This window comes from Caenorhabditis elegans, chromosome II (assembly GCF_000002985.6).
Source record: "Caenorhabditis elegans chromosome II".
In the NCBI taxonomy this organism is placed as follows: domain Eukaryota; kingdom Metazoa; phylum Nematoda; class Chromadorea; order Rhabditida; family Rhabditidae; genus Caenorhabditis; species Caenorhabditis elegans.
The window spans coordinates 2,532,817-2,557,633 of NC_003280.10; the positions used below are offsets into that span (position 1 = coordinate 2,532,817).

General features: G+C 38.5%; 5 protein-coding genes and 1 non-coding gene across 6 annotated transcripts; 4 read left to right on the top strand and 2 right to left on the bottom strand.

The window, feature by feature from the left end:
* Nucleotides 1-564: 564 nt before the first annotated feature.
* On the bottom strand, nt 565-2,236 carry K02F6.8 (BTB domain-containing protein). Its single transcript, NM_061890.3, has 5 exons — nt 1,680-2,236; nt 1,361-1,497; nt 1,122-1,319; nt 949-1,078; nt 565-897 (listed from the first exon to the last, which is right to left on the bottom strand). The coding sequence occupies exons 2-5, from the start codon at nt 1,460-1,462 to the stop codon at nt 629-631; spliced, it is 699 nt and encodes a 232-aa protein (NP_494291.1). The 5' UTR covers nt 1,463-1,497; nt 1,680-2,236; the 3' UTR covers nt 565-628.
* On the top strand, nt 1,943-3,500 carry K02F6.5 (BTB domain-containing protein). Its single transcript, NM_001377724.2, has 5 exons — nt 1,943-2,383; nt 2,566-2,702; nt 2,744-2,941; nt 2,985-3,114; nt 3,166-3,500. The coding sequence occupies exons 2-5, from the start codon at nt 2,601-2,603 to the stop codon at nt 3,432-3,434; spliced, it is 699 nt and encodes a 232-aa protein (NP_001364769.1). The 5' UTR covers nt 1,943-2,383; nt 2,566-2,600; the 3' UTR covers nt 3,435-3,500.
* Nucleotides 3,501-5,677: 2,177 nt separating this feature from the next.
* Nucleotides 5,678-11,104, top strand: K02F6.4 (ANK_REP_REGION domain-containing protein; the record flags this gene model as incomplete). Its single annotated transcript, NM_061892.1, has 8 exons — nt 5,678-5,726; nt 6,556-8,833; nt 8,884-8,975; nt 9,019-9,207; nt 9,695-10,029; nt 10,074-10,183; nt 10,529-10,889; nt 10,937-11,104. The coding sequence occupies 8 exons, from the start codon at nt 5,678-5,680 to the stop codon at nt 11,102-11,104; spliced, it is 3,582 nt and encodes a 1,193-aa protein (NP_494293.1).
* Nucleotides 11,105-13,408: 2,304 nt separating this feature from the next.
* On the top strand, nt 13,409-20,756 carry K02F6.3 (uncharacterized protein). The gene is made up of 8 exons (NM_061893.4): nt 13,409-13,536; nt 14,200-16,480; nt 16,524-16,621; nt 16,970-17,161; nt 19,351-19,679; nt 19,728-19,846; nt 19,895-20,288; nt 20,414-20,756. The coding sequence occupies exons 1-8, from the start codon at nt 13,473-13,475 to the stop codon at nt 20,687-20,689; spliced, it is 3,753 nt and encodes a 1,250-aa protein (NP_494294.3). The 5' UTR covers nt 13,409-13,472; the 3' UTR covers nt 20,690-20,756.
* A 389-nt stretch (nt 20,757-21,145) lies between these two features.
* Nucleotides 21,146-23,497, top strand: K02F6.1 (CCHC-type domain-containing protein; the record flags this gene model as incomplete). The annotated part of the gene is made up of 1 exon (NM_061895.3): nt 21,146-23,497. One exon carries the CDS (start codon nt 21,146-21,148, stop codon nt 23,495-23,497), a length of 2,352 nt encoding a protein of 783 aa, NP_494296.1.
* A 314-nt stretch (nt 23,498-23,811) lies between these two features.
* Nucleotides 23,812-23,982, bottom strand: K02F6.11. The gene has a single exon (NR_101667.1). It is a non-coding gene; the product is annotated as a small nucleolar RNA K02F6.11 (small nucleolar RNA).
* Between the last annotated feature and the right edge of the window lie 835 nt (nt 23,983-24,817).

Consider the following 24,817-nt stretch of genomic DNA (forward strand, 5'->3'; position numbering starts at 1 on the left):
ATTATAACTACATATGTTTTGATCAAAAAACTTTATTGATAAAGACAAAGTGCAAATTTATTCAGAGATTATTTACGAAAAGTAATAAAAAACAAAACACAATTCACTAATTAAAATAATTCCTTTAGCGCCGTCGTGTCTCCGGATTTCAAACCTACGGTAAAAATCTTTGTCTCTCATTCCCGTGGTTTGAATATAATTAACTCCTCGAAAGAACATCGATTCATCAGTTATTACCCTATTATTTCTCAGTCACACAGTAATAGTACCAGTAAAGAAAATGTTATACACAAACGATACACCAGACGAATCGATATTATGAGCACTTGTAGGTACAGAGAAGGGACAATAGCAGATGGAAAAAAATGAAATGTTTGGAGAAAGAGTGACAGTGCCCCGCGAAAATCCTGAGCAGGTGAGGAGAGAAAAGAGTTTCAGACAACATACCATCTGCTAACTTTATCCTGCTTTTTTAAATGTGGAGTAGCGCCAGTGAGGAAATTGTTGAAAAATACTCCAATGGTCTCAAAATGACCAAATATCATAATAAAACTTTTCAAAAATTTTTGAAATTTTTTTATTTACTGTCAAGGGTAAGATATATAATTTTAAAAAGCAGTATAGATCATTAACAGGTTTGGAAGACCATCAAAACACATAGCAACAGAGCAAGTTCCCAATGCACGGCAGCCGGTAGTCTATTAAAACCAGCGAACATTGCGTAAATCCATTGGATGATTTTTTGAACAAAACTGTGTGCTTCATCACTTTTCTTGAAATAATGTCGCCAATTGGAGATTCTGGCATAAACTGCAGGAATGATCGCGGAGGTTACCGACTTGAGATAATTGACGTAGTCGTCAAATGTATAAACTGATGGGAGACTGAGAATGTTGTCTAAAAATATGCAATGAAGAGGAATTATTTGAAGATTTTTGAGATACTTACGATTTCCAAGCTTTCTCAAAATGTCTCCACATATCCGGACCATGTGCTGCAGATCGTTGTTGTTAACCTGGTAGTCTGACAATAAGGGAACCACTGTGTCAGGGCTTTTAGGCTCTTCTGGAGCAACGGCCTAAATTACACCTCTCTTATTCTTATTACTGGCAAAAACTTACAACAATCTCAGAAGTTGCCATTGCTTGCTTACAACATTCTATCAACTTTTCTAAGCCGTAGAAAATCGCTTCTCTGAGCAACTGCCGAAGGTGCTTTAGAGATTCTGGAAGATCTACGCTCCCGTCCCGCATGAAGTTCAAAACTGTTTCAAAGTGTTTGGGGGACCGGTCGATGACAATACGAGTAGTGGTAGAGCTCTAAATAATTTTTTGGGAGTGTGAATCTGAACGCAACTCACCTCGTCTTTAAGTTTCGGTAACTTCCTAAAGTAGCCATCGAATTTTGTCAGAGTAGATCGATTCGTGGAAAACTTCCGGCCTCCCACATCCAATCTAATCATTTTTTTTGTCAAAATCAAGTCAAATTTAAGATAGCCTGAAAATATTTACATGTAGTTTTCTCATGTTGGAACAAAAAGTTGTTGATAAACTTGGTGTGAACTTTGAAAAAATTGGGTTGAAAGAGGATTATAATGTAGGTGTGAGGAAATTGGGGTAGAAATATTCTAGATAAAAAAGTCTGTGTCTCTTCAGTAAACAAGCAACACGTCAGCATACCTATGGGATTGTTATTTCCTGCCGTGGGATCTGTCGCCTAGCGACCAAATTCAAAGTTGGATCACCCGAGAGTGCAGTAGACAAAAAGAAATGAGCAGTCACGTAGGCACCTAGGCACATTCTTACCTACCAAAAAACCCCCACAAATTCTGTATCTCCGCGGCGATCAGCTTGTTTACTGAAGAGCAACACGTCAGCATACCTATGGGATTGTTATTTCCTGCCGTTTTATTGATTTTTTATGCAAAAATTTAGTAAAATGACACAAAATTGAGCTATTTTGATGCTTAAACAGACATACTACGCGGAACTTATTCAGAAACCAGATGTGTGTTAAGAATTCAGTAGTTTTGGTGCCCCAAAAACATAAAAAATATCAAATTTTTCCGAGTTTGTTAAGCACGGCAAATTTGCCGAATTTGCCGTGCTCGGCAAATATTGAAAAAAGAGATTTGGCGAATTTGCCGAGCTCGGCAAATTTTGAGATTTGCCGCACACCCCTGCTACCGACCAACAATCATGAACGGCTGTTTTCTGATCGCCGCGGAGATACAGAATTTGTGGGGGTTTTTTGGTAGGTAAGAATGTGCCTAGGTGCCTACGTGACTGCTCATTTCTTTTTGTCTACTGCACTCTCGGATGATCCAACTTTGCATTTGGTCGCTAGGCGACAGATCCCACGGCAGGAAATAACAATCCCATAGGTATGCTGACGTGTTGCTTGTTTACTGAAGAGACACAGACTTTTTTATCTAGAATATTTCTACCCCAATTTCCTCACACCTACATTATAATCCTCTTTCAACCCAATTTTTTCAAAGTTCACACCAAGTTTATCAACAACTTTTTGTTCCAACATGAGAAAACTACATGTAAATATTTTCAGGCTATCTTAAATTTGACTTGATTTTGACAAAAAAAATGATTAGATTGGATGTGGGAGGCCGGAAGTTTTCCACGAATCGATCTACTCTGACAAAATTCGATGGCTACTTTAGGAAGTTACCGAAACTTAAAGACGAGGTGAGTTGCGTTCAGATTCACACTCCCAAAAAATTATTTAGAGCTCTACCACTACTCGTATTGTCATCGACCGGTCCCCCAAACACTTTGAAACAGTTTTGAACTTCATGCGGGACGGGAGCGTAGATCTTCCAGAATCTCTAAAGCACCTTCGGCAGTTGCTCAGAGAAGCGATTTTCTACGGCTTAGAAAAGTTGATAGAATGTTGTAAGCAAGCAATGGCAACTTCTGAGATTGTTGTAAGTTTTTGCCAGTAATAAGAATAAGAGAGGTGTAATTTAGGCCGTTGCTCCAGAAGAGCCTAAAAGCCCTGACACAGTGGTTCCCTTATTGTCAGACTACCAGGTTAACAACAACGATCTGCAGCACATGGTCCGGATATGTGGAGACATTTTGAGAAAGCTTGGAAATCGTAAGTATCTCAAAAATCTTCAAATAATTCCTCTTCATTGCATATTTTTAGACAACATTCTCAGTCTCCCATCAGTTTATACATTTGACGACTACGTCAATTATCTCAAGTCGGTAACCTCCGCGATCATTCCTGCAGTTTATGCCAGAATCTCCAATTGGCGACATTATTTCAAGAAAAGTGATGAAGCACACAGTTGTGTTCAAAAAATCATCCAATGGATTTACGCAATGTTCGCTGGTTTTAATAGACTACCGGCTGCCGTGCATTGGGAACTTGCTCTGTTGCTATGTGTTTTGATGGTCTTCCAAACCTGTTAATGATCTATACTGCTTTTTAAAATTATATATCTTACCCTTGACAGTAAATAAAAAAATTTCAAAAATTTTTGAAAAGTTTTATTATGATATTTGGTCATTTTGAGACCATTGGAGTATTTTTCAACAATTTCCTCACTGGCGCTACTCCACATTTAAAAAAGCAGGATAAAGTTAGCAGATGGTATGTTGTCTGAAACTCTTTTCTCTCCTCACCTGCTCAGGATTTTCGCGGGGCACTGTCACTCTTTCTCCAAACATTTCATTTTTTTCCATCTGCTATTGTCCCTTCTCTGTACCTACAAGTGCTCATAATATCGATTCGTCTGGTGTATCGTTTGTGTATAACATTTTCTTTACTGGTACTATTACTGTGTGACTGAGAAATAATAGGGTAATAACTGATGAATCGATGTTCTTTCGAGGAGTTAATTATATTCAAACCACGGGAATGAGAGACAAAGATTTTTACCGTAGGTTTGAAATCCGGAGACACGACGGCGCTAAAGGAATTATTTTAATTAGTGAATTGTGTTTTGTTTTTTATTACTTTTCGTAAATAATCTCTGAATAAATTTGCACTTTGTCTTTATCAATAAAGTTTTTTGATCAAAACATATGTAGTTATAATTACCACAGGAGCAGAAATTCTGCGAACTACTATAATAGATGAAATTTATACTAGGCCACGACATCATATTCTTCTTCAATGTAGTTCAGAAGGTTATGATTTTTAAAGGTATAGTCGCGATTTGCTTCAAAACTTTTATTGGCTAGAACTGAACTAGCCGTTTGCCGAGAACGGAAATTTTTTAAGAGTAGATTTGCCGAATTTGCCGAGCTCGACAAATTTTGAGATGTGTCGCATACCCCTGTTGCATGGGAGCTTGTAAATGTACAACAGTAAGTAATACTGCACAGACAATCCTACCGTACCCTTTTAGTAATTTCGCCGTAGTTTTGTAAAAAGTAGATAGTTGGAAAATTGCTGAAAATTTCCGCGCACCCCTGGATAATACCTGATTTTACATGAAATCCATTGAAGAGCATCAGCAACAAATTGAGGAGTAGTTGTTTCTTCATTATGAGAATGAAACGAATTCTCTCGAACAGAAGAAATGAATCAAATTTGTGATGATTTGTCAGCATGAGAGGAAAAAGGATGAATACGTGGCGGTTTTTTTGGGGTTTTTGAAATTTCACGTAAAAATTTAGAATTTTTCCTGTTTTAATCATTACTCGATTGAAGGAAAACACACATTTCGGTGGTTCTTTCGCTGCGGCCGACACTTTTTGGGTTCTGCGCCGCACTTTACAGAAGGCGCTGCAAGAAATGATGACTGAAACTATTGGTGAAAGGTAAGCAAAGAAAATCGCAAAAGTAGATCATTCCGACAATCAAAAAGTCACTGAGAATAATAAAAACCATCTGAATAGTTGTGTGAACGTTTTGCACAATTTGTAACATACCACTATGTCATGTACAATGTCAAAAATGATATTCAAAAATTAAATACCTGATTTCAATAGGAGCCCATCGAACATGAGCAGCAGCAAATTGATGAACAGATGTGTCTTCATTCCGTGTAGAAAACGAATTTTCTCGAACAGAAGTAATGAATTTTATTCGTTGTGATTTGTCAGCATGAGAGGAAAAAGGATGAATACGTGGCGGTTTTTTAGGGGTTTTTGAAATTTCACGTAAAAATTTAGAATTATTCCTGTTTTAATCATTACTCAATTAAATTTTAAGGTAAAAACTCTCATTTTTGAAAAAAAAAACTACCGGGAAAACATGGGGAGCCTTCCGAAAATTTTTAGAAAAATCTAGAAATTTTGTGGAACCTTCCGAAAATGTCTAGAAATATCTAGAAAATTCTGAAAACTTTTGGAACCTTCTAAAAAATCTAGAAAGTCCTAGAAAAGTCTGAAAACATGTGGACCCTTCCGGAAAGTTTTAGAAAAATCTAGAATTTTTCTAAAACTTTTAGAAAACCTAGAACAGTTTTGGAACCTTTTAGGAACTTCTGGAAAAACTGGAAACTTTTGAAATTTTTAGCAAACTTTTAGAAAAATCTAAAAAAGTTCTGGAACCTTCTGGAAATTTCTAGAAAAATTTGGAAAAAAATTCTTTAAAAAATTCAAAAGCGCATTTTTATTCAATTCTGAAATTATATCAGTTTTGAGATACCATTTACAGTCCGTGAAAGCTTACAAAAAGCAACAATTTATTCAAAAACCAAATCATGCACCAAGCTCAAACAAAACTTTTCAGGAAGTTTTCCCAAAACCATTGTAAGTTGATAAGCGTGAAGGTCTCTCAGAATCTTCTGCTGCCTTGCCAAGACACCCAGAATCCCAATGAGCTCTGCGAACCGCGTGGAGCCACTACATCATAGTGATAACCGCTTGATGGAAGTCCACAAACTACACATTCTAGGGGACGGGCGGTTTTTTCCTGGAAATTTTGGAAATTTGGGAGTTTATTAGTGCTTAGTTTTGGTTGCAGGTTTGCAAAAAAAAAAACTTCAGAGGGTTTCAAATATATTTAGTTTCAACTCACTAAATTAAATGCAACTCACCCTAAATCCGAAATCAATAACTGTCGTCATTTTCAAGAGGGTAAATGCAGTTGCAGTGTGTGATTCTATCTTGTGTCTCTGTCTATGTTTTTTTTTTTTTTTTTCTTTGTTGCTGCTCATGCTAGATGGATTCCAATCCAAATCAGGTATTAGCTCAGTTTGACTTGCCTTCGCTCAACTTACATGGCCCTGCTGAGCTTAGCCTAATTTGTTTTTGCTCAGCTTGGCCTGTTCAAGATAGTCCAAACTCTTATTTTATCTTGGCCCGATCCTCTCAGCTCATCCTAACCGTTTAACCTTCTAATCAAATTTGTCAAATAGGTCAAATAGGCCAAATTCGAATATCTCAAATTGCTCAGAAATGCTCGAAAAAATCTTACAATTTGAGTGAGAAGTATTAATGTTTTGTATGTTGAAAATTGTTTTCATCTGTTTGCATCATTTTTGTGTTAAAAATCAAAATATTTAGACCAAAAATTATTAGATTAGCTAGATTGAAACAATGTTTCTACACAACTTTTTCTAAAATTTTATATTTTCAGCTCCTCCTCCACCTAGACGCTCTTCTGCTCTCCACGATGCCATTGACAAGCTCTCCATCGTTGCTCGTGTCACCAATGCAATCACGATTCAAAAAGGACTCAACGACAAGTCAATGAAAATGGCAAATCTTCTGGATGAGCTTCTGAATATTCCACCAGGTGACGGGTTCTCTAACCTTCAGACACTTGATCTGAAAAAGGCAAAAGAGGGATACATTGGTATTGCAAAGGATGCGGGGGCGTTGACGAAAAGTTCACTGGATGGTGCAAAGAATGCTCAGAGATTGAAGCATTTGGGAGATATGGGGAAGAATGTGGAGATGCTGAAAAAGGCAGAAGCTGCTGATTTGACAGATGCTATTGGGAAAGTGACGGGATCATTTGATATATCGACAAGTCTAATTACAACTTCTCTGAAACCTGTTTCGGAGCACTTGAATTTACTGCTCAAAAACAAGTGGACACCAGACACAGATCAACGTGCAAAGGAATGTATTAATAGTCTTAAAAGTTCTCTCGGTTCGTTGGGTAGCACTCTGAGAGAGGCGTCAAAATATGAAGATAGCTTGAAGCTGTTGTGGTCTGTTATAAACATCTCACAGAGTTTTGACGTTGTTGAGCGTCTAGGGGTTGTGGCTAAGACTTATCACAATCAATTCAATGAGATCAGACAGCTTTCAAAAGATTTCAAAAATACGAAAGAAGAGTTTACCAAACTAGACTCGTTTTTCAAGCAGTTCTCATTGCTGCGTTTGCTGAAAGATTCTATTTCGAAAAGTTTAAAGATCCGCTCGACAACGCCTTCAAATTCTACAAAACCTCGACTTTTGACGTCTGGCTTTTTGAACGGGTTAGGTAATGTTCAAGCAGTGAAGAAGGATCTAAACAACGAATGGTTTTTAAAGAAAATTGCTAGAAACGATAAAAGTTCGTTGATTGTGCTGAAACAGTATTTGCGTTTTTTTGAGACGGTTAGTTCTAAATCAGTTGAAATGGAAACTGTTTTCACGCCACTTCGAACTATCTCTGCCAAGCCAATTGAAACATCGGAAACTTTACTCAATTCAGCTGTTGAAGTATACGTAAACCCAACCCAACTGCAAACATTTCAAAAATCAATTTTGGAAGTTGGAGAATGCATCGATAAGTTAGGACAAATGACAGCTAATGTCAACTTCGAAACGTTCCAAAAAACCATTCAAAATTTGAAATCATTTGACACTTCTGCAAGTAAAACGCGATCTTTGTTAAAGAAAATTGTAGAACTGAACGTCCTCGGAGATAGATCTGTTTTTGACCAGCTCCGAACAGATATTAATAATATTAATACGAGTTTACCCATAGGGGAATATTTCAGTAACATTATAACTATGAGGGCAAATAAAAACTATCTGAAGATTGTGGAAGGCGTTGCAACAGTATATGAGTACTTTGAAGAAATAGGCCAACTTCATATTGACATTGTGATCACTAATCTGAATACAAGCCTTCCAATAATCACTCAAATGCAACCAGTTTTGAAAGGCACTAACTTGGTAGACACTCTCGAATGCTTGAAAAATAAGAATTTCAATAGCAGTCTAGCTTCCGATGTATTAAAGTTTGGTTCCAACATCCGTGCATTTGGAGTTCATGCAAAGAATGATAAAGCAACAATTTCATTTCTGGATCTAATATCGAAACTTCAAAATCTGTACTTTTCTGTAAAGAAATCATTAGATGGTAAACGAACACGACGAGCTACCGGTTCAATTGATCCAACGAAACTTCCTAATCTTTTGGCATCGCAAGATCTCGGGAAAGGATTGCAACTTCTCCGCCAACTCAGTGAAGTGAACAATAAGAAGAAAATAGTTACGGATGTCACAAAGTTTTCCGATTCCGTGTTTGCAGAAGTTCAGAAAATTCTAAAAACAGTCGACACCTCAACACTAAAACCTGAGCTGAAAAAGATGTTGCTGGATTTGACGAATTTGGAGAGTTTTGCAAGCAATCATACTGGTCAAGGTCTTCGAGAATTGGGAGCCATATTTGAGAAGGCTAGTGAAGTGTCTGGAGTTACTGTCAATTCGTCATTGTTGGAAGACCCAGTTGCCAAAACTTTGAGCACTAGCGCCGTGAATGATATCAAAAAAGCTGCTCCATCCTTCAAGACTCTCGGATCCCTGGAGTTGAACTATGCTAACCATCGCTCGACTTTCAAAGGTGCCTCGTTGTGTATCGTGAAAATCGATGAGTTCTTCTCTGATTTTTTTGCGGCTGGTGGAAATGTTGAAAGGTAATTGTACACTTGCAGATGTAGATACATTAATTTCAATTCAATTTCAGCAGTAGCGGTACTCTGTATGTTGGTGTCGTTGGAGGTATTGCCCTGTTGATTGGAGCTGGCGTCGGAGGATTCCTCTTGTGGAAACATTTAGGTAAGAAAATAACCGCGGTTACGATTAAAAGAGCATTTTTTAGACATGCTGAAATTGCTCAAAAACCCGGTCAACTACCGTCATTCGGCATTTACCATACCCGAGGGAGAAATGAGATATGATGAGATATCGGAAACAAACAGGCACTTGAGTATTCACAGTGCAATTTCGGATCGGAACTTTGAAAGGTTCAAGAATTGTGTGGATAACTCAGCTGATGTGAACGCCTACAGTGAGTTTTGTCTAGGTCTAGGTCTAGGATAGTCGCGCTTTTTCAAAAAAAAAAAAACAAATTCAAATCGGCGGTGGTCATTACATATGATATTTAACGTTTTCTCAAGTCACTACATGTGAAATTGCAAAAAACAAATAAATCTAGATTTTCAAATCGTGAGTAGACTTTAGCCTACGTTTGTACCAAGGCTCTGCGGAATTTTTTTCGGCGAACCCACAAAACTAATCCAGCTTTTCTCATCCAAAGTTAATAGAAAAATGTAGAAAGAGGTTTATTGATATCTGAAAATAACATTTTTTCTGTGGAAATGCTTGAAAAAGTCCTCAAATAGTGCCTGAAAGTTGCCTGAAAAACAGTAAAAGTGCCGTGAGAGATTTCGGCAAACGGCAACTTTCAAACAATATTTGAGGCCTTTTTTAAAGTGTTTCAACATTAGCATATAGCCGTCGCCAAGACGACTTCTTTAATCAAAGTGAAATTCCAGGTTGCCATTCCAATTACTATTCAACGCCTCTCCATATGGCAGTCACAAGAAACTTGGTACAATTTGTTGCATATCTTCTTAAAAATGGTGCAGACCCGTCGAAAATGGATAGCAACTATCAACTGCCAGCAAAACTAGCCGAAAAAACCGAGAAGAAAGAAGAGTTGCTGGCGATGTTTAACAAGTACAGCAGAGGCAAAAAAACTCATCGGAAACTTCCAAAGTTTGGCCCATCTGATTACAAGGTCTGGATTCACTATAATGATATGATGGCCGAAGCGGGCGAAGCGGATACAGATGTGAAAGAAGCGTTTGTCAAGATGTTCCCGAAGAATGTAGGTTTTCCAGATTTCGATTAAAACCATACCCAACATTTCAGATGGTTACTGATGCTAGGGAAGCCACTCACATCATCTTGCCAACGGATGAAAAAGGTGTTTTGTCGTTTGATGTTCGAGGTGATAAGGAAATGTTTCCGTATATCTTCAGGTAATTTGTTTGGAACAGGGGCGGCAAATCTCAAAATTTGCCGAGTTCGGCAAATTCGGCAAATTTGGCCGGACTACATAAAATTCGGAATTACTATGTTATTTTACTATAGTTTTTTTGAAACAAAATCAATAGTTCTGGCCCAATTTTTTAGAATCCAATAAATAGGTGGTGTGTGCGGAAAATCCACTTTTCAGAAAATTGCCGTGCCCGGCAAATTCGACAAATTTGCCGAGCTCGGTAAACTAGGCAAACCCAGCCATTTCGTCAAATTTGCCGTGCTGAGCAAACTCAGTAAAATGAGAAAATTTCTGATATTTCCGCAAAAAATTCACAATATTTCAGAGAAACTGTTCTCATGAAGAATAGTTGGATGACCGCCTGTCTCAAGGATAAGAAGAATTTCGCGGACGACTACAAGTTCCAGGTGGAAGGTGTTGAGATGAAATCGGAGACTTTTAATACGGTTCGCCTGATTCACCAACACGCTCAACAGTACCAAATCCCTTATCTGGCTGGAGTCACCATGTATTACCATCAGTTCCCGGAAACACCTGATACAACGTTTGAAAATCTCGTACGTGATCTTGGAGCCGATGTTCGTCAGGATTTGAGATATTTGGACAGACAAAATACGGTTACTGCTTCCCCATACTATCGCGACGACATTGGTCCAGTGTTCATTATCACTAAGTCGAAGGACGAGGTAGGTCTCAAGTGATCTAAGACTCTAAGCCAATTCATTGTTTTCAGCTTGTGAAAGAGTATGCATTTGTGAAGAATAACAACTGCTACACCATCTTTACCTATTACGAGTTCCTCCAATTCCTGCTTGCATTTAAGATCACTCATTGGAAGTTGACTGGAAAAAAGGAGCCGAATTGTATTGAGAAGTGGGATGAGCTGAAGCAATCGAAATGAGAACTTAAATAATGATTTGTAATGTGAAATGAATATTTTATTTGTGAAATATAGTTGATTAATTCAGAAATTCCTTTCATTTTGGCGCGGATCGAGTACATAAGGCGCTCTACCGAACCCTAGACCGCGCTTCAAGGTATACTGTGCAACGATAAACTGTACAACGGAGAGAAGTCTGGTTGTGATCTTAAAATCGAGATCGTAAAATAAATAACTCTGAAACTAAAGTTTTTGGCAAGAAAAGTTCACCTAACAAACTGTTGCTCATTTTTTTTTCGACACGATGAAACATGTTTCTAAACTCTACATCAATCAGGACATTAGATACAGCGCCCGACATCTCGCGAGTTTGACGATTTTTCTTAAAACGATTATAATTCCAGAGAGAAAAGTTTTCAAGTAAAAAGTTTTAAGAACAAAATAAAATGCATTAATCAATCTATTATTTGCATAAAATCATGTTGTCTTCAAGTGCTTCGCAGATCAGAAATTAACGTTCAAACTGGCCATGTTTGAACACATTTTATGAAACTGGCAAAAATAAAATTCCTTTTTTGTTTTTCAGTCCTTCAAATGTAAATTCTTAAATGTAAATTCTACATTAGTTTCTGTAGATATATGCTTTAAAAATGATTTTTTGAAAAACGCATCCCGTTTTTAGAACACCGGTGCAAAACAGGCACAAATGAGACGCCAGTATAAACCAGGGGTGGACGGCAAACGATTTTTCCGGCAAATCGGCAAATTGGCAATTTGCAATTTGCCGATTTGCCAAATTTATATGCGTTTAAAACAAAGTCGTCAAAAAAAAGACTCGAGAGGTGTCGCGAGCTGTATCTATTGGCATGATTGTTGTGAATTGGTAAAATTTATTTCACCGTGTAGAAGACATCAGAAGCTACAGTTTCTTAGTTGAACTTATCCTGTCAAAAACTTCAGTTTCAGAATTCAAATCATTCAAAAATTTTGAAAAATTAAAAAAAACCAAGTTAAAAAAAACCAGTTTGCGTACTTGTACAAGAGGCACCAGTGATACAATGAAATGTTTGCAAAATCGCAAATAGTTTGCAAATTTCGCAAACCGAGACAAGTAAAATACTTCTAAAATGTTAGTGGTCCCGCAGCGAAATTCGCGATTTGCAAAAACGTCTAAAATATTGGTGCCCTCATGTGCGGTTAATCTTTTTTATAAAATGAACCAGCTGTGGACTGGATCTCCGGCACGGCCCCCGACTTCTGGTGCTGAAAACTAATTTTTCTGAAACTACCGTAATCATACAGTACTCCTACCGTAACTCTATTGTACCACTACAGTACTATATATATATATACTATATCCCTACACTAAGCCCAACTCACTATTCCTCCAGAAGCCAAAACTTCACAGATTACAAAGACTACATAGACTACAAACTATGGACAAATGGAATAAGCGTTTATATATAGTAAATGATGTTTATAAAATAAATTAATTGCTACTTTTCTGTTCTGGAAAAAACATTAAAATCTAGAATTGTGGGTAAAAATTTTGACAAGTTTTTCAGTTGAAAACAGGAGTTGTGCAAAATGCAATATCTCGAAGAAAAAACGGAATTTCTTTTTGAAAAAGTACCAAAAACTTTTCCATCATTTTAACTTTTAGAAAATATGTTTGAAAAGTTCGCAGCTTATCAGGTTCTAAAGGTACGTCAGTTTACCCAGTTGCAGTCATTCGCAGTAGATTACAATTTTTCAGAAGATAACATTATTCGGTCACGCGTAGATCACAGATTCATTTTCTCTCAAATCGTATTTCTGTTGTGATCTACACGAATTTTACACAAAAACTGCTAAAATGTTGACTAAACGCTGTCACGAAACGACCAAAAAAAAATCGAATTTCTTCAGAAAACCAAAAAACAAAACAACAAAAAATTTTCGATTTTTTCCTCAAACCAACTAAAACAGGGGTGTTCGGCAAATCTCAAAATTTGCTGAACTCGACAAATTCGGAAAATTTACTTTTTTGAAGTTTGCCGTGCTCGGCGAATTCGGCAAATTCGCTGCACATCCCTGAACTAACATATACCAGTTTTCAGAAACAACTTTTTAGTTTTTTTTGTTACGAAAAAACCAAAAAACTACAACCTGTATTGCGCCTTTTTTTCTCATTTTAGCAGGATCTTTTTTTTCTCAATTTTTTCTCAAAAATTGTACAACCTATTGTTTAATAGAGAAATGACAAAAAAATTTTTAAAATCTAAATTTTACGTGAAATTTCAAAAACCCCAAAAAACCCTACACGTGTTTGTCTTTTTCCCTCATGCTGACAAATCATAACAAATTCGATTCATTTCTTTCGTCCGACTGAATTCGTTTTGTTCGCAGAATGAAGAAAAATCTACTTATCAATTTATTGTTGCTGATGCTCAATGGATTCCAATCGAAACCAGGTATTCTTTTTTTTGGACGGCTGCATAAATGCCGCGATAAACTTTCAAATTTTGAAATATATAAAAGAGAAACAAATCGGTTCAGCCATGTTATATGGGACAAAATACACACTTTCAGAAACGTTTTTTTTCCTATTATTGCTGTTTCTTGTCTTGAGCATTTCGTGTAAGATTGTTTTTTTTTTCCGGAGTTTTTAACGTAATCACATTAAAAATTAGAAATGACTGAAAACGCTGACAATACATTTTGGCGAGTTCACGTAGCATTTGTGAATTAGAAATATGTTTTTTTGGTTCAACAATAAATTAATTTCAAACCTAAAGCCACTTACTACAATCCAATAATTATATAATGAAGTGCAAAACTCGGAAACAGGGGTATGCGACAAATTTTGAAAATTTTCTGATCTAAAGTATTGGACACAATTTCTATGAAAAGTTTAAAGTGTGCGGCAAATTTCAAAATTTCCCGAGGTCGGAAAATTCGGCGAGTCCACATTTTTGAAATTTTCAGTGCTCGGCAATTTCGGAAAATTTGCCGCACACTCCTGCTCGGAAAATATCGTGAAACATCAACCGATTACTCAGTTTTTTTTTAATTTTCAAAACCAGAAAAAAACCACAAGCCCATTTTTCAAACATTTTAAATTATTTTATTTTCAGCTGCTCCCTCACCTCCTAGCTCATCTGCTCTCCACGATGCCATTGACAAGCTCTCCATCGTTGCTCGTGTCACCAATGCAATCACGATTCAAAAAGGACTCAACGACAAGTCAATGAAAGTGGATAATCTTCTGGATGAACTTCTGAATATTTCACCAGGTGACGGGTTCTCTTACCTTCAGAGTCTTGATGTGAAAAAGGCAAAAGAGGGATACATTGGTATTGCAAAGGATGCGGGGGCGTTGACGAAGAGTTCACTGGATGGTGCAAAGAATGCTCAGAGATTGAAGCATTTGGGAGATATGGGAAAGAATGTGGAGATGTTGAAAAAGGCAAAGGATGCTGATTTGAAGGATGCTATTGATAAAGCGGAGGGAGCATTGAGTTTTCCAGCAGAAGACATTCCGTCTTCAATAGAAACATATTCCAATTCCCTGAATGTCTTTTTCGAATTGGAGTGGAAATCAGCAGATGCAGATAAAAAGATAATTGATAGCATTCCTAATCTTCAAGAAAAGCTTGATCCACTTGGTATCATTTTGTCTGGTGCACCCAATTTTGAAACTAAATTGAAATCGATCTGGTCGTTTATCAATCAATCACAGAATTTCAATATTGTTGAGCACTTAGGCGAGGTGGTGGAGCCGTATGTGAACTCATTCAGTGAAATAAAAAAGCTCACGGGAGATTTCAAGAATATGAAAAATGAGTTTTTGGCAACTATTCCACTATTCAAACAATCCAGTTTATTGAATTCCATTGAAGAATCAATTTCAAAAAGTCTGAAGATTGTTCTGATCGCTTCATCAAATTCTACATCAAGTCATTCTTTGACGTCGGGTTTTCTCAACAGGATAAAAGATGTACAAGCAGTGAAGGATGATTTAAAAAGTGATTGGTTCGTAGAAAAGATTGCTGTAAACGATCAAAAATCGTTAGACATTCTTAAAGAATATCTATCTGCCTTTGATAGAATGAGTTCACAGATTGTAGAAATTGGAGCAACTTTTACATCCCTTCAACCATCTGCTAAAAGTATTAATTCCGTGAATACATCGACAATCTTGTTCAGTTCACAAAAAGACGTGTCTCCTGTTGAGCTTGAAAAGCTGCAAAAATCGGTTTCAGAAGTTGGTGGATGCATCGATAAGTTGTTAGAAACAACAATGAAAGTTAATTTTGATGAGTTTCGAGACACAATTCGCAATTTGAAACAATTGGATGTTGCCGCTAACCAAACAAAATCACTGATAAAGAAGATTGCTGATCTGAATGTTTACGGAGACGGAAAGGTGTTCAAATCACTCTTAGCTGACATTAAAAAAATTAATGCAACTGCGTCAATCGCAATAACAAAGGGCCAAATTGATGCAATGAGAGCGAATGAAACCTACAAGAAATTTGCGGAAAAGGTCGCAACAGCTTCAAAGTATTTTGACGAAATAAAACAAACTGGAACTTCTATTTTGATCAGAGATACTAATAAGAACATGTCAATTATCAAAAACATGCAAGATGTTTTGAAAAGAACAAATCTGATTACCACCCTCGAATGCCTGAAGGATAAGAAATTTGATAGCAGTTTGGCCTCAGACTTGATGAAATTTGGTTCCAACATCCGTGCATTTGGAGTTCATGCAAAGAATGATAAAGCAACAATTTCATTTCTGGATCAAATATCGAAACTTCAAAATCTGTACTTTTCTGTAAAAAAATCATTAGATGAGAAACGAACACGCCGAGCTACCGGTTCAATTGATCCAGCGAAACTTCCTAATCTTTTGGCATCACAAGACCTTGGAAAAGGACTGAATCTTCTCCGACAGCTCAGTAAGGTGTACGACAAGAAGAATGTAGTGTCCACTGCAGCGAGCTCCACCGATCCCGTTTTTGCAGAAGTTCAGAAGATTCTAAGAACAACCGACGCCTTATCACTAAAACTTGAGCTGAAAAAGATGTTGTTGAATTTGGCGAGTTTGGAGAGTTTTGCAAATAATCATACTGGTCAAGGCCTTCGAGAACTTGGAGCCATATTCGAAAAGGCTAGTGAAGTGTCTGGAGTTACTGTCAATTCGTCATTGCTAGAAGATCCAGTTGCCAAAACTTTGAGCACTAGCGCCGTGAATGATATCAAAAAAGCTGCTCCATCCTTCAAGACTCTCGGATCCCTGAAGTTGAACTATGCTAACCATCGCTCGACTTTCAAAGGTGCCTCGTTGAGTATCGTGAAAATCGATGAATTCTTCTCTGATTTTTTTGCGGCTGGTGGAAATATCGAGAGGTATGCGGTTCTCAGCGATAATCAATAATATTCTTTCTTTCAGTGAGGATAGTGTTCTGGTGTATGCTGCTATTTCCATTGGCGGTGTACTTCTTATTACAATTGGTGCTGTAGCTGGATATTTTATTTGGAGACATATACGTAAGTGTCATGTGCGCCCAACCGCTATGAAACCCTCATTTGAGGGGTTTAGGGCATTTACTATTTTTTTTTCATGAGAAAATAATATTGGAATCGTATTCAGGATACCAAACACCTTAAAAAAAGCAAAAATATAATTTTTTTGGCTGAATTATCGAAAATCTCAGGCGGTCGATTTTTTTCAGTTATTTTCTCTTCTGATCTCAGATTTTTAAGATAGAGAGAGAGAGAATCCGATGCCATTATTTTGTAAACGCCCTAAACCCTACAAATAGAGAGGAGATCAAAGCAGTTGGATGCACTGTAGCATTTAAATCGTAAAGATGTTCTAATGAGATGCATTTCCAGAGGAGAAGAAAATTCAGAATGATCCAAATTATTCACGCCATAATGGATTAACTATTCAAAATCAAATTAGAGTTCCTGGACCGAATGATTATAATCGTAACAGATACATAAAGTTGCATGAAGCAATTCGTGAGAAAAACTATGAAACATTTAAACGATGTGTCGATGAGGGAGCAGATGTGAATGCCTTTGGTGAGTTCGTTACAGTGCCGACCAATATTTTATTTGTTTTCGGTTTTGTGGTGATTCGTTTGAGTTGTTCAAACTCGTATATAATAGTTCGAAAAAAGTTTTCAACCTGCAAAATTTTGCCGATTACTTTTTATACAGTTTCCTTATTGTTAAAATAATATAGCTATATTCGAAAAAAAGTTACAGCAGTTGACATCCGGTGAGTCTGTTTTTGACTAGAGAGGCTTAAGCTTAGGCTTAGGATTAGGCTTAGGCTTGGGCTTAGGTTTAGGTTTAGTCTTAGTCTTAGGCTTAGGCTTAGGCTTAGGCTTAGGCATAGGCTTAGACTTAGGAGTAAAATTGCCCCAAATTTATTCAATACATATTTAATTATTTCCATCAAACATGATTCATGAAAACTTTTGACACATCTGACAAACACGCTTTACAAGGGAAGTCTTTGAGGGGTCCGTAGATTTGGGGTTCTCATGCTAAAATTCCTACAGAAGAGTGTTAGTTATGATCTCTCCAAAAAATTTAGCTGCCCCGGTCAAGTTTCAGCAAAGTTATGACGTTTTGAAATTTCAGTTAAAAACACCATTGAAATCCACTGTCTTACCATGCAGTCCACGCAAATCTCAGCTTGCGTGACCACCGAAAATGTCACACCCACCACATTGAGTTGAAAAATGTCCTTGGTGGCCGAGTTGGGAGTGCGCGCGTATGATAAGATTTAAGCTTTGGTTCGATTCCTTCTATTTTTGAAATATTTTTGTAAGTTGAATAAAGTTTTAAACAACTCATTCAAACATTTTTGCGCATTTTTAAAGTGATTTTATTCTTATTCGGGAACCTAGAATCATTGTCCGCACTTTTTGGAAATTTTTATTTTTTTCATTTTTGCTCAAAATTTCTTGATCAACTCCAAGCAAAAAATCAAAAAATTTCATTTTTCTAAACAATTATGAAATTGCTATGTTGTTGTTCAGAAATGTATGAAACGTACATTACACAAGTTTTAACTCTCTATTCGCAAGTAAACCGTCGAAATGATCTACATCTCACGAACTTTGTGCAAAATATTTAACCAACTTTGAAGTTGCATAACTTCGTTGAGATAAATTATTTTGAAAAATGATCAACTAACAAAATGTTTGTTGAATAACAGTAAACAAAGTTTTAATTATAAACTTTTTGATACCTCCAGCTACAAAGAAGAAAACAAGGTTGGAATTTGGCTAGTTTTTCTATTAACATTGTGTTTTGGAAAACGGTCACAACTTTTTGGTGGCTGAAGGTATCAAAAAGTTTAAAACTAAAACTTTGTTCACTGTTATTCAACAAACATTTTGTTAGTTGATCATTTTTCAAAATAATTTATCTCAACGAAGTTATGCAACTTCAAAGTTGGTTAAATATTTTGCACAAAGTTCGTGAGATGTAGATCATTTCGACGGTTTACTTGCGAATAGAGAGTTAAAACTTGTGTAATGTACGTTTCATACATTTCTGAACAACAACATATCAATTTCATAATTGTTTAGAAAAATGAAATTTTTTGAATTTTTTGCTTGGAGTTGATCAAGAAATTTTGAGCAAAAATGAAAAAAATAAAAATTTCCAAAAAGTGCGGGCAATGATTCTAGGTTCCCGAATAAGAATAAAATCACTTTAAAAATGCGCAAAAATGTTTGAATGAGTTGTTTAAAACTTTATTCAACTTACAAAAATATTTCAAAAATAGAAGGAATCGAACCAAAGCTTAAATCTTATCATACGCGCGCACTCCCAACTCGGCCACCAAGGACATTTTTCAACTCAATGTGGTGGGTGTCACATTTTCGGTGGTCACGCAAGCTGAGATTTGCGTGGACTGCATGGTAAGACAGTGGATTTCAATGGTGTTTTTAACTGAAATTTCAAAACGTCATAACTTTGCTGAAACTTGACCGGGGCAGCTAAATTTTTTGGAGAGATCATAACTAACACTCTTCTGTAGGAATTTTAGCATGAGAACCCCAAATCTACGGACCCCCTCAAAGACTTCCCTTGTTAGTGCAACTTTCTGGCAAAAAAGGTTAGGCTTAGGATTAAGCTTTGGATTAAGCTTAGGCTTAGGCTAAGACCATCCCGCAACTTTCTGGCAAAAAACTGACATAATACTCAAATACTAAAATAAATTACGCAAACCTTTAATTCACTCGTTCCAGGTGGCGATTACGAATTCTTCACTCCTCTTCACATGGCTGTTCAAGAAGGACTGCCCAATTTTGTAGAGTATCTCATTCGCAACGGTGCCGACGTCAACAAAATAGACAGCAACTACCAACTTCCCATCGAGTTGGCTGGAAAAGTGGAGAAGCGGGATGAGCTTCTTGCCGTGTTCAACAAGTTTAAGGGCAAAAAGTTCCCGCGGAAGTTCCCCAAGTTTGGACCCGAGAATTACAAAGTTTGGTGCTACGTGAATGAACTTGATAAGGATGAAACCAGCGAATACTACATTTCGAGAACGGAGTTCAGCAAACTATACGCTGGAAATGTAAGCGGTTGATGTGCTCCCTGAATTTCTTTATTTTTTAAATTTCAGGTGGTCAGAAAAGTGGAAGATGCAACCCATATTGTCTTACCGGAAAATGAGAATGGATCTGTCACGTTTGATTACACTAAGGATTTTGATTTCTATAAGATGATTGCATATTTTTTCAAGTATCTAACAAGAAAGTGCTTGGCATGATGATAATTTAAATTTTGCAGAAAGACAGTCGTCATGAAATCATCCTGGCTTAAAGCATCAATCAAGGATCGTAAGAACTTTGTTGATGACTACAAGTTTCAAGTGGAAGAAGTGTGTATGAACTCTACATCATTCAAAACATGCCGACAGATTCATCGACACGTCCAGGAGAGCCGAATTCCCTATTTGACCGGCGTTAAAGTGCATCTTCACTTGTTCAAGAAAATCAAGAAAGATTTGTCAAAGTTCATCAAGGACCTTCTTTCTGAATTGGGATGTTTTGTTTACACAACCGGTACACTGCCGCATTTGCTGGATCCAGATTATGCTGCAACGAACGATAAGAACTTTCCATCCATGTACCATCGAGATGATATCGGTCCACACATCATTGTCACTCCTTCAGAAGATCTGGCAAGTGTTTTTTCATGAATCTTATCGCATTAGTATAGCCTATTACTTTTGTCACACATTAGACGTTACAACCATTGTAGCGTCCAAGCTGCTACTATTTCAAAAGCAAATTTGGTAAATTTCAGCTTTGGAAAAAATGCGACTTTGTGTTCCATAACAACCGTTTCTTGATCGTATCGCCCACTGAACTCATCGAGTTCCTTTTCGAATTCAAAATTAACCACTATAAGATTACTGGCAAAAAAGAGAAGACTTGTATTGAGAAATGGGATTCAGTAGATCAAAATATCGCTACTCGAAAGAAACAAAAGAAACCGACCGAGAAACTTGACCGCATCGAAAAAATTTTTGGAGTCAACCTCGGGGATTATGATGGTGACGATGATGTCTTGCTGCCGTGATGATGAACAATTTTTATAGAGTACTTCTTGTGTGAATAGTGTAGAATAGAATGAAAAATTTGAATTGAAAAACGTTCACTGTTTGGGGATAATCACAGATATTGTTTGGGGACATAATCACAGAAAATTGCGGAAGTTTCTAGAACTGCCTAGATTTTACTAAAATGTTGCCGGAAGTTTCCAGATGTTTTCGAAAATTTCTAGATTTTTCTAAAAGTTTCTAGATATTTTCAGAAACTTCCATTATCCTGAGCCTAAACCTAAGTGTTGTGGACGGAACGTAAACCTGAACTTTATACAGACGTGACCTTTGGGTCATCATGAACTTATCGCGGAAGCGACCTCTCTTTATAATTCATTACTTCTTACACTCTCTTGTAATAAACTTCTTCTCTCCTTGTTACTCGCTCAATACACAACAGTGGCGATCAGGAATATCGAAACCACACCAGGACAATGGAATCGTCAGGTAAATCATCCGCTAACCCAAATTTGCTCGCTGAGACGCTCACAACTATGCAAGCCCAACTCCAAACTCAGACTGAGATTTCTCAGCAGGTTATGGAGGACAATAAAAACCAGTCGGCGTTGCTGAAGCAACAGAGGGAGATGTCGCAGGCGTTGCTGGAAGAGAATAAGCGGCTGCGCGCGGCGCAGGGGGATCAGCCTAGATTCGTGGCTGTGGGTGAAAAACCGCTAAATAGCGTAAAACTTATGAGTGACTTGCTGCGTCAGTTACCCAAGTACCATTTTGATGTGTCGGAACCAGATTCCTTCACGAAGTGGTGGGCTCGGCACAAGCTCACATTTACCGAAGATGGAGCTGAGCTCTCAAATCGCGAAAGAAATCGCATGTTGGTAGCTCGTCTCGAGGAATCGACGTTTCAACGATTTGTAGATTCACAACGTGATGTTGAGGATATCTATAGCGTTCCTGTCGAAGACACTATCAAAGCTCTTAGCAAGTCTTTCGGTTCTCAGCGTAGTCTGATGATTAGACGCCAGAGTTGTCTCCTTATCAGTCGAGCCTCTGGAGCGTCTATGGATCCGCTCGAGTATACGAACCTCGTTGGTGAGGCAGTTCTCGATGCAAAACTCTCGAATATGTCGACAGATGATTGGTCGATCTTTATCTTCTTACGTGGAATGGATGCGCCGGAGGACGCCCTAGCAAAGCGTTATTTGATGCAATATTACGAACAGTTTGAGAGAAAAGATGAAAAACTCAAGTTATCCGACGTCCATGACGAATGGATCCGTTACATCCAAACGCAGCAGCAATCCAAAGTCATCACAGTAACTCCCGCCAGACATCCGAAATTCGAAGTAAACCAAGTTGATGCAGATGACAAGAAGAAGGATTCGAGAAAAGGAAACTACAGACCTCCGTATTGTTACAAGTGTAAAGTAGTCGGGCACGTTTCAAAAGACTGTCCTCAGAGTTCCACCAATTCAGGTGTGACCAATCGTAAGACTGAGCATTCTGAAGTGAATACGCTCGAGGTTGGGTCTGGAAGACAGACATCGCCTAGTCTCCGGTTGAACGTGGAAGGACAACAGATCGATTTCACTTTTGATACAGGCAGTGACATCACCCTTATCAGTGTCCAGAACTGGCAAAAGATCGGGAAACCGCATCTCGAAAAGGTCCACCACAAAATTTGCTGTGCCAATGGTACTGAAATCGCTGTCAAAGGTAGAGTGCTCGTATGGTTCAAAGTCAAAGGTGTCGAATACACTGAGTATGTGTACGTCTGGAACAGAAACAATAATCTGCTAGGCACCAGTTGGATGCGCCACTCGCCTCAAATGCGTGATGCTCTGGCCGTAATGGTTAATCATATATCCACTGTGGATAATTCGAAGCAAAATTCGCACTCGTTCTCAAGGATTCCTACTGGATACAAAGATCGTGCTGAAAATGTTGGGAGACATGTTGTTGCATCTGCGCCGCGTAGTAGTAAGCGCCAGTATGTAAGATTTGCGCGCAATAAAGCGTTTCAGATTGGGCAATTGTGCCTTGCTCGGGTTCAAGGAGAGCACGATTTTGGCTGGATTTATGGAGTGGTTCAAAGACAAGTGAACGGAGTACTCTATGAAGTACAGTTGGGATCGAGAATTCAAAGGATTCACACGAACCAACTCCGTCACATTTGCGGTCGCCGGAGCCGTGGGAATGACTATGCTTCATCATTCATCGAAAATCCGTGTAAATTGTCGCTCTTGGAAAACATTCCGCGCTCTAGTTGCCGCCAAAAATTTGTCGCTCAAGGTGTCCGTGGGGAGGGGAGGGAAGCTAATCCAGTTTTAGTTTCAGATTCTTCTGTTTTTGGTTTTAGTGCTCCAGATTTGTCAGCTTGTGAGTCTGTTGGTTCTCGATCTGCTCGTGAAGTCGTCTCGTCGGTTGCCGGCAATGCTCGGAATGCTTCTGGTGCAAATATAACTACGATTCATGTCACGGAGAGCAAGAGTTCGTTGAAGAAAAGCCACAGAAGACGTCGCCGTGTGGCTAAGAGTCGCCAATCATATACTGCTGGAAGTTCGCCAATCAAAGAAACCCATCTGGACCCCCTGCTGGAATCCGATGTTGCGAGTGACGGCGAGCGTTTCCAACCCGGCATCCTCCTGCGTCATTCTCTTCGACAGAGCCACCCACGACAAGTTGTGCGAGGATCAGCCCCAAACACTGATCATGTCTCCACTCGGCGCAGAGGTCGAGATACCGCCTCTGGTCGTGATGCCCCTAGCCCAGGCATAATTTCTGGCTTTTTGTCATATAAGAGGGGAGATGTTGTGGACGGAACGTAAACCTGAACTTTATACAGACGTGACCTTTGGGTCATCATGAACTTATCGCGTAAGCGACCTCTCTTTATAATTCATTACTTCTTACACTCTCTTGTAATAAACTTCTTCTCTCCTTGTTACTCGCTCAATACACAACACTAAGCCTAACTAGGCAGCCCTAGCCCGCCCTAGGCAGACTTGGCCTACCCTAACCTGAACCTCGAGCGCAAGCCCGACGAGCGCAAGCCCCGAAGAGCGCGAGCCCCGACGAGCGCAAGCCCCGAAGAGCGCGAGCCCCGAAGCTCGAGCTCGAGTTGGGTTAGAGGCCATTCGAACGTGCGGTTTTACCCGGCTCCCTCGCACTTAGCGAGGGTCAAAGACATGCGGCACCCAACAACGACCGCCCAAAATTCACCGATAACCCAGGAAGCTCCCGAAGGCTTGAGGGAGAGGGTTAGCTGGCCCTCCGCCAGGCCAGAGATTTGCTTTCGCAGAGCTCTGGCAGTGGTGGGACAACAATATGAAGGGAGGTCATCATCTGGATGTACGGACAACTCACGGGTTCCGCTAGTTGCAGTGGAAAGAATGCAGGTTACTGGGAACACCTATCGATCGTAGAAGAGACGCGCGAGGACGACGCACGTCATCGCCTCCCCCCGTCTTGACGGGAAAGGCAGGCGAACCACAAACGGGAAAACGGTGTATATATCGATCGAGTGTTTATATGTAGATGGCGTTGGTAGTGATGAGTTCAATTCCAAGAGAAGGAATTTCTCTATTTTAATTTATTTTTTCTAGAAATTGCCGGAAGGTACCAAAAAATTTCTATACTTTCTAAAAGTTCTCGAAATGTTCCACATGTTTTTAGAAACATCGAACGTGTCGGCCGCTTCCAAATAACTACTTTTCGCACTTCATTGGGAAGCTCGCTTTTCGCGCCTGACTCACCTGGGAGCCTCAAAGTATTCTTGCGAATCTTATCACTGCGTCACGTGGTGTCAAAGTGTCTCATTTTGGATTAATCTACGTTGATCTACAAGAAATGCGGGAACTGATGGGTAAGAACATGCTGACGTCATATTTTTTTCGGGAAAAAATGTTCCCGCATTTTTTGTAGATCAAACCGTAACTACGTGTTACGTTAAAATATGTTTTTTTTTCAGCTTTGGAAAAAGAAGGACTTTGTGTTCCACAACAACCGTTTCTTGATTTTGTCGCCCACTGAACTTATCGAGTTTCTCTTTGAATTTAAAATTAACCACTGGAAGATTACTGGCAAAAAAGGGACGACTTGTATTGAGAAATGGGATTCAGTAGATCAAAATATCGCTACTCAAAAGA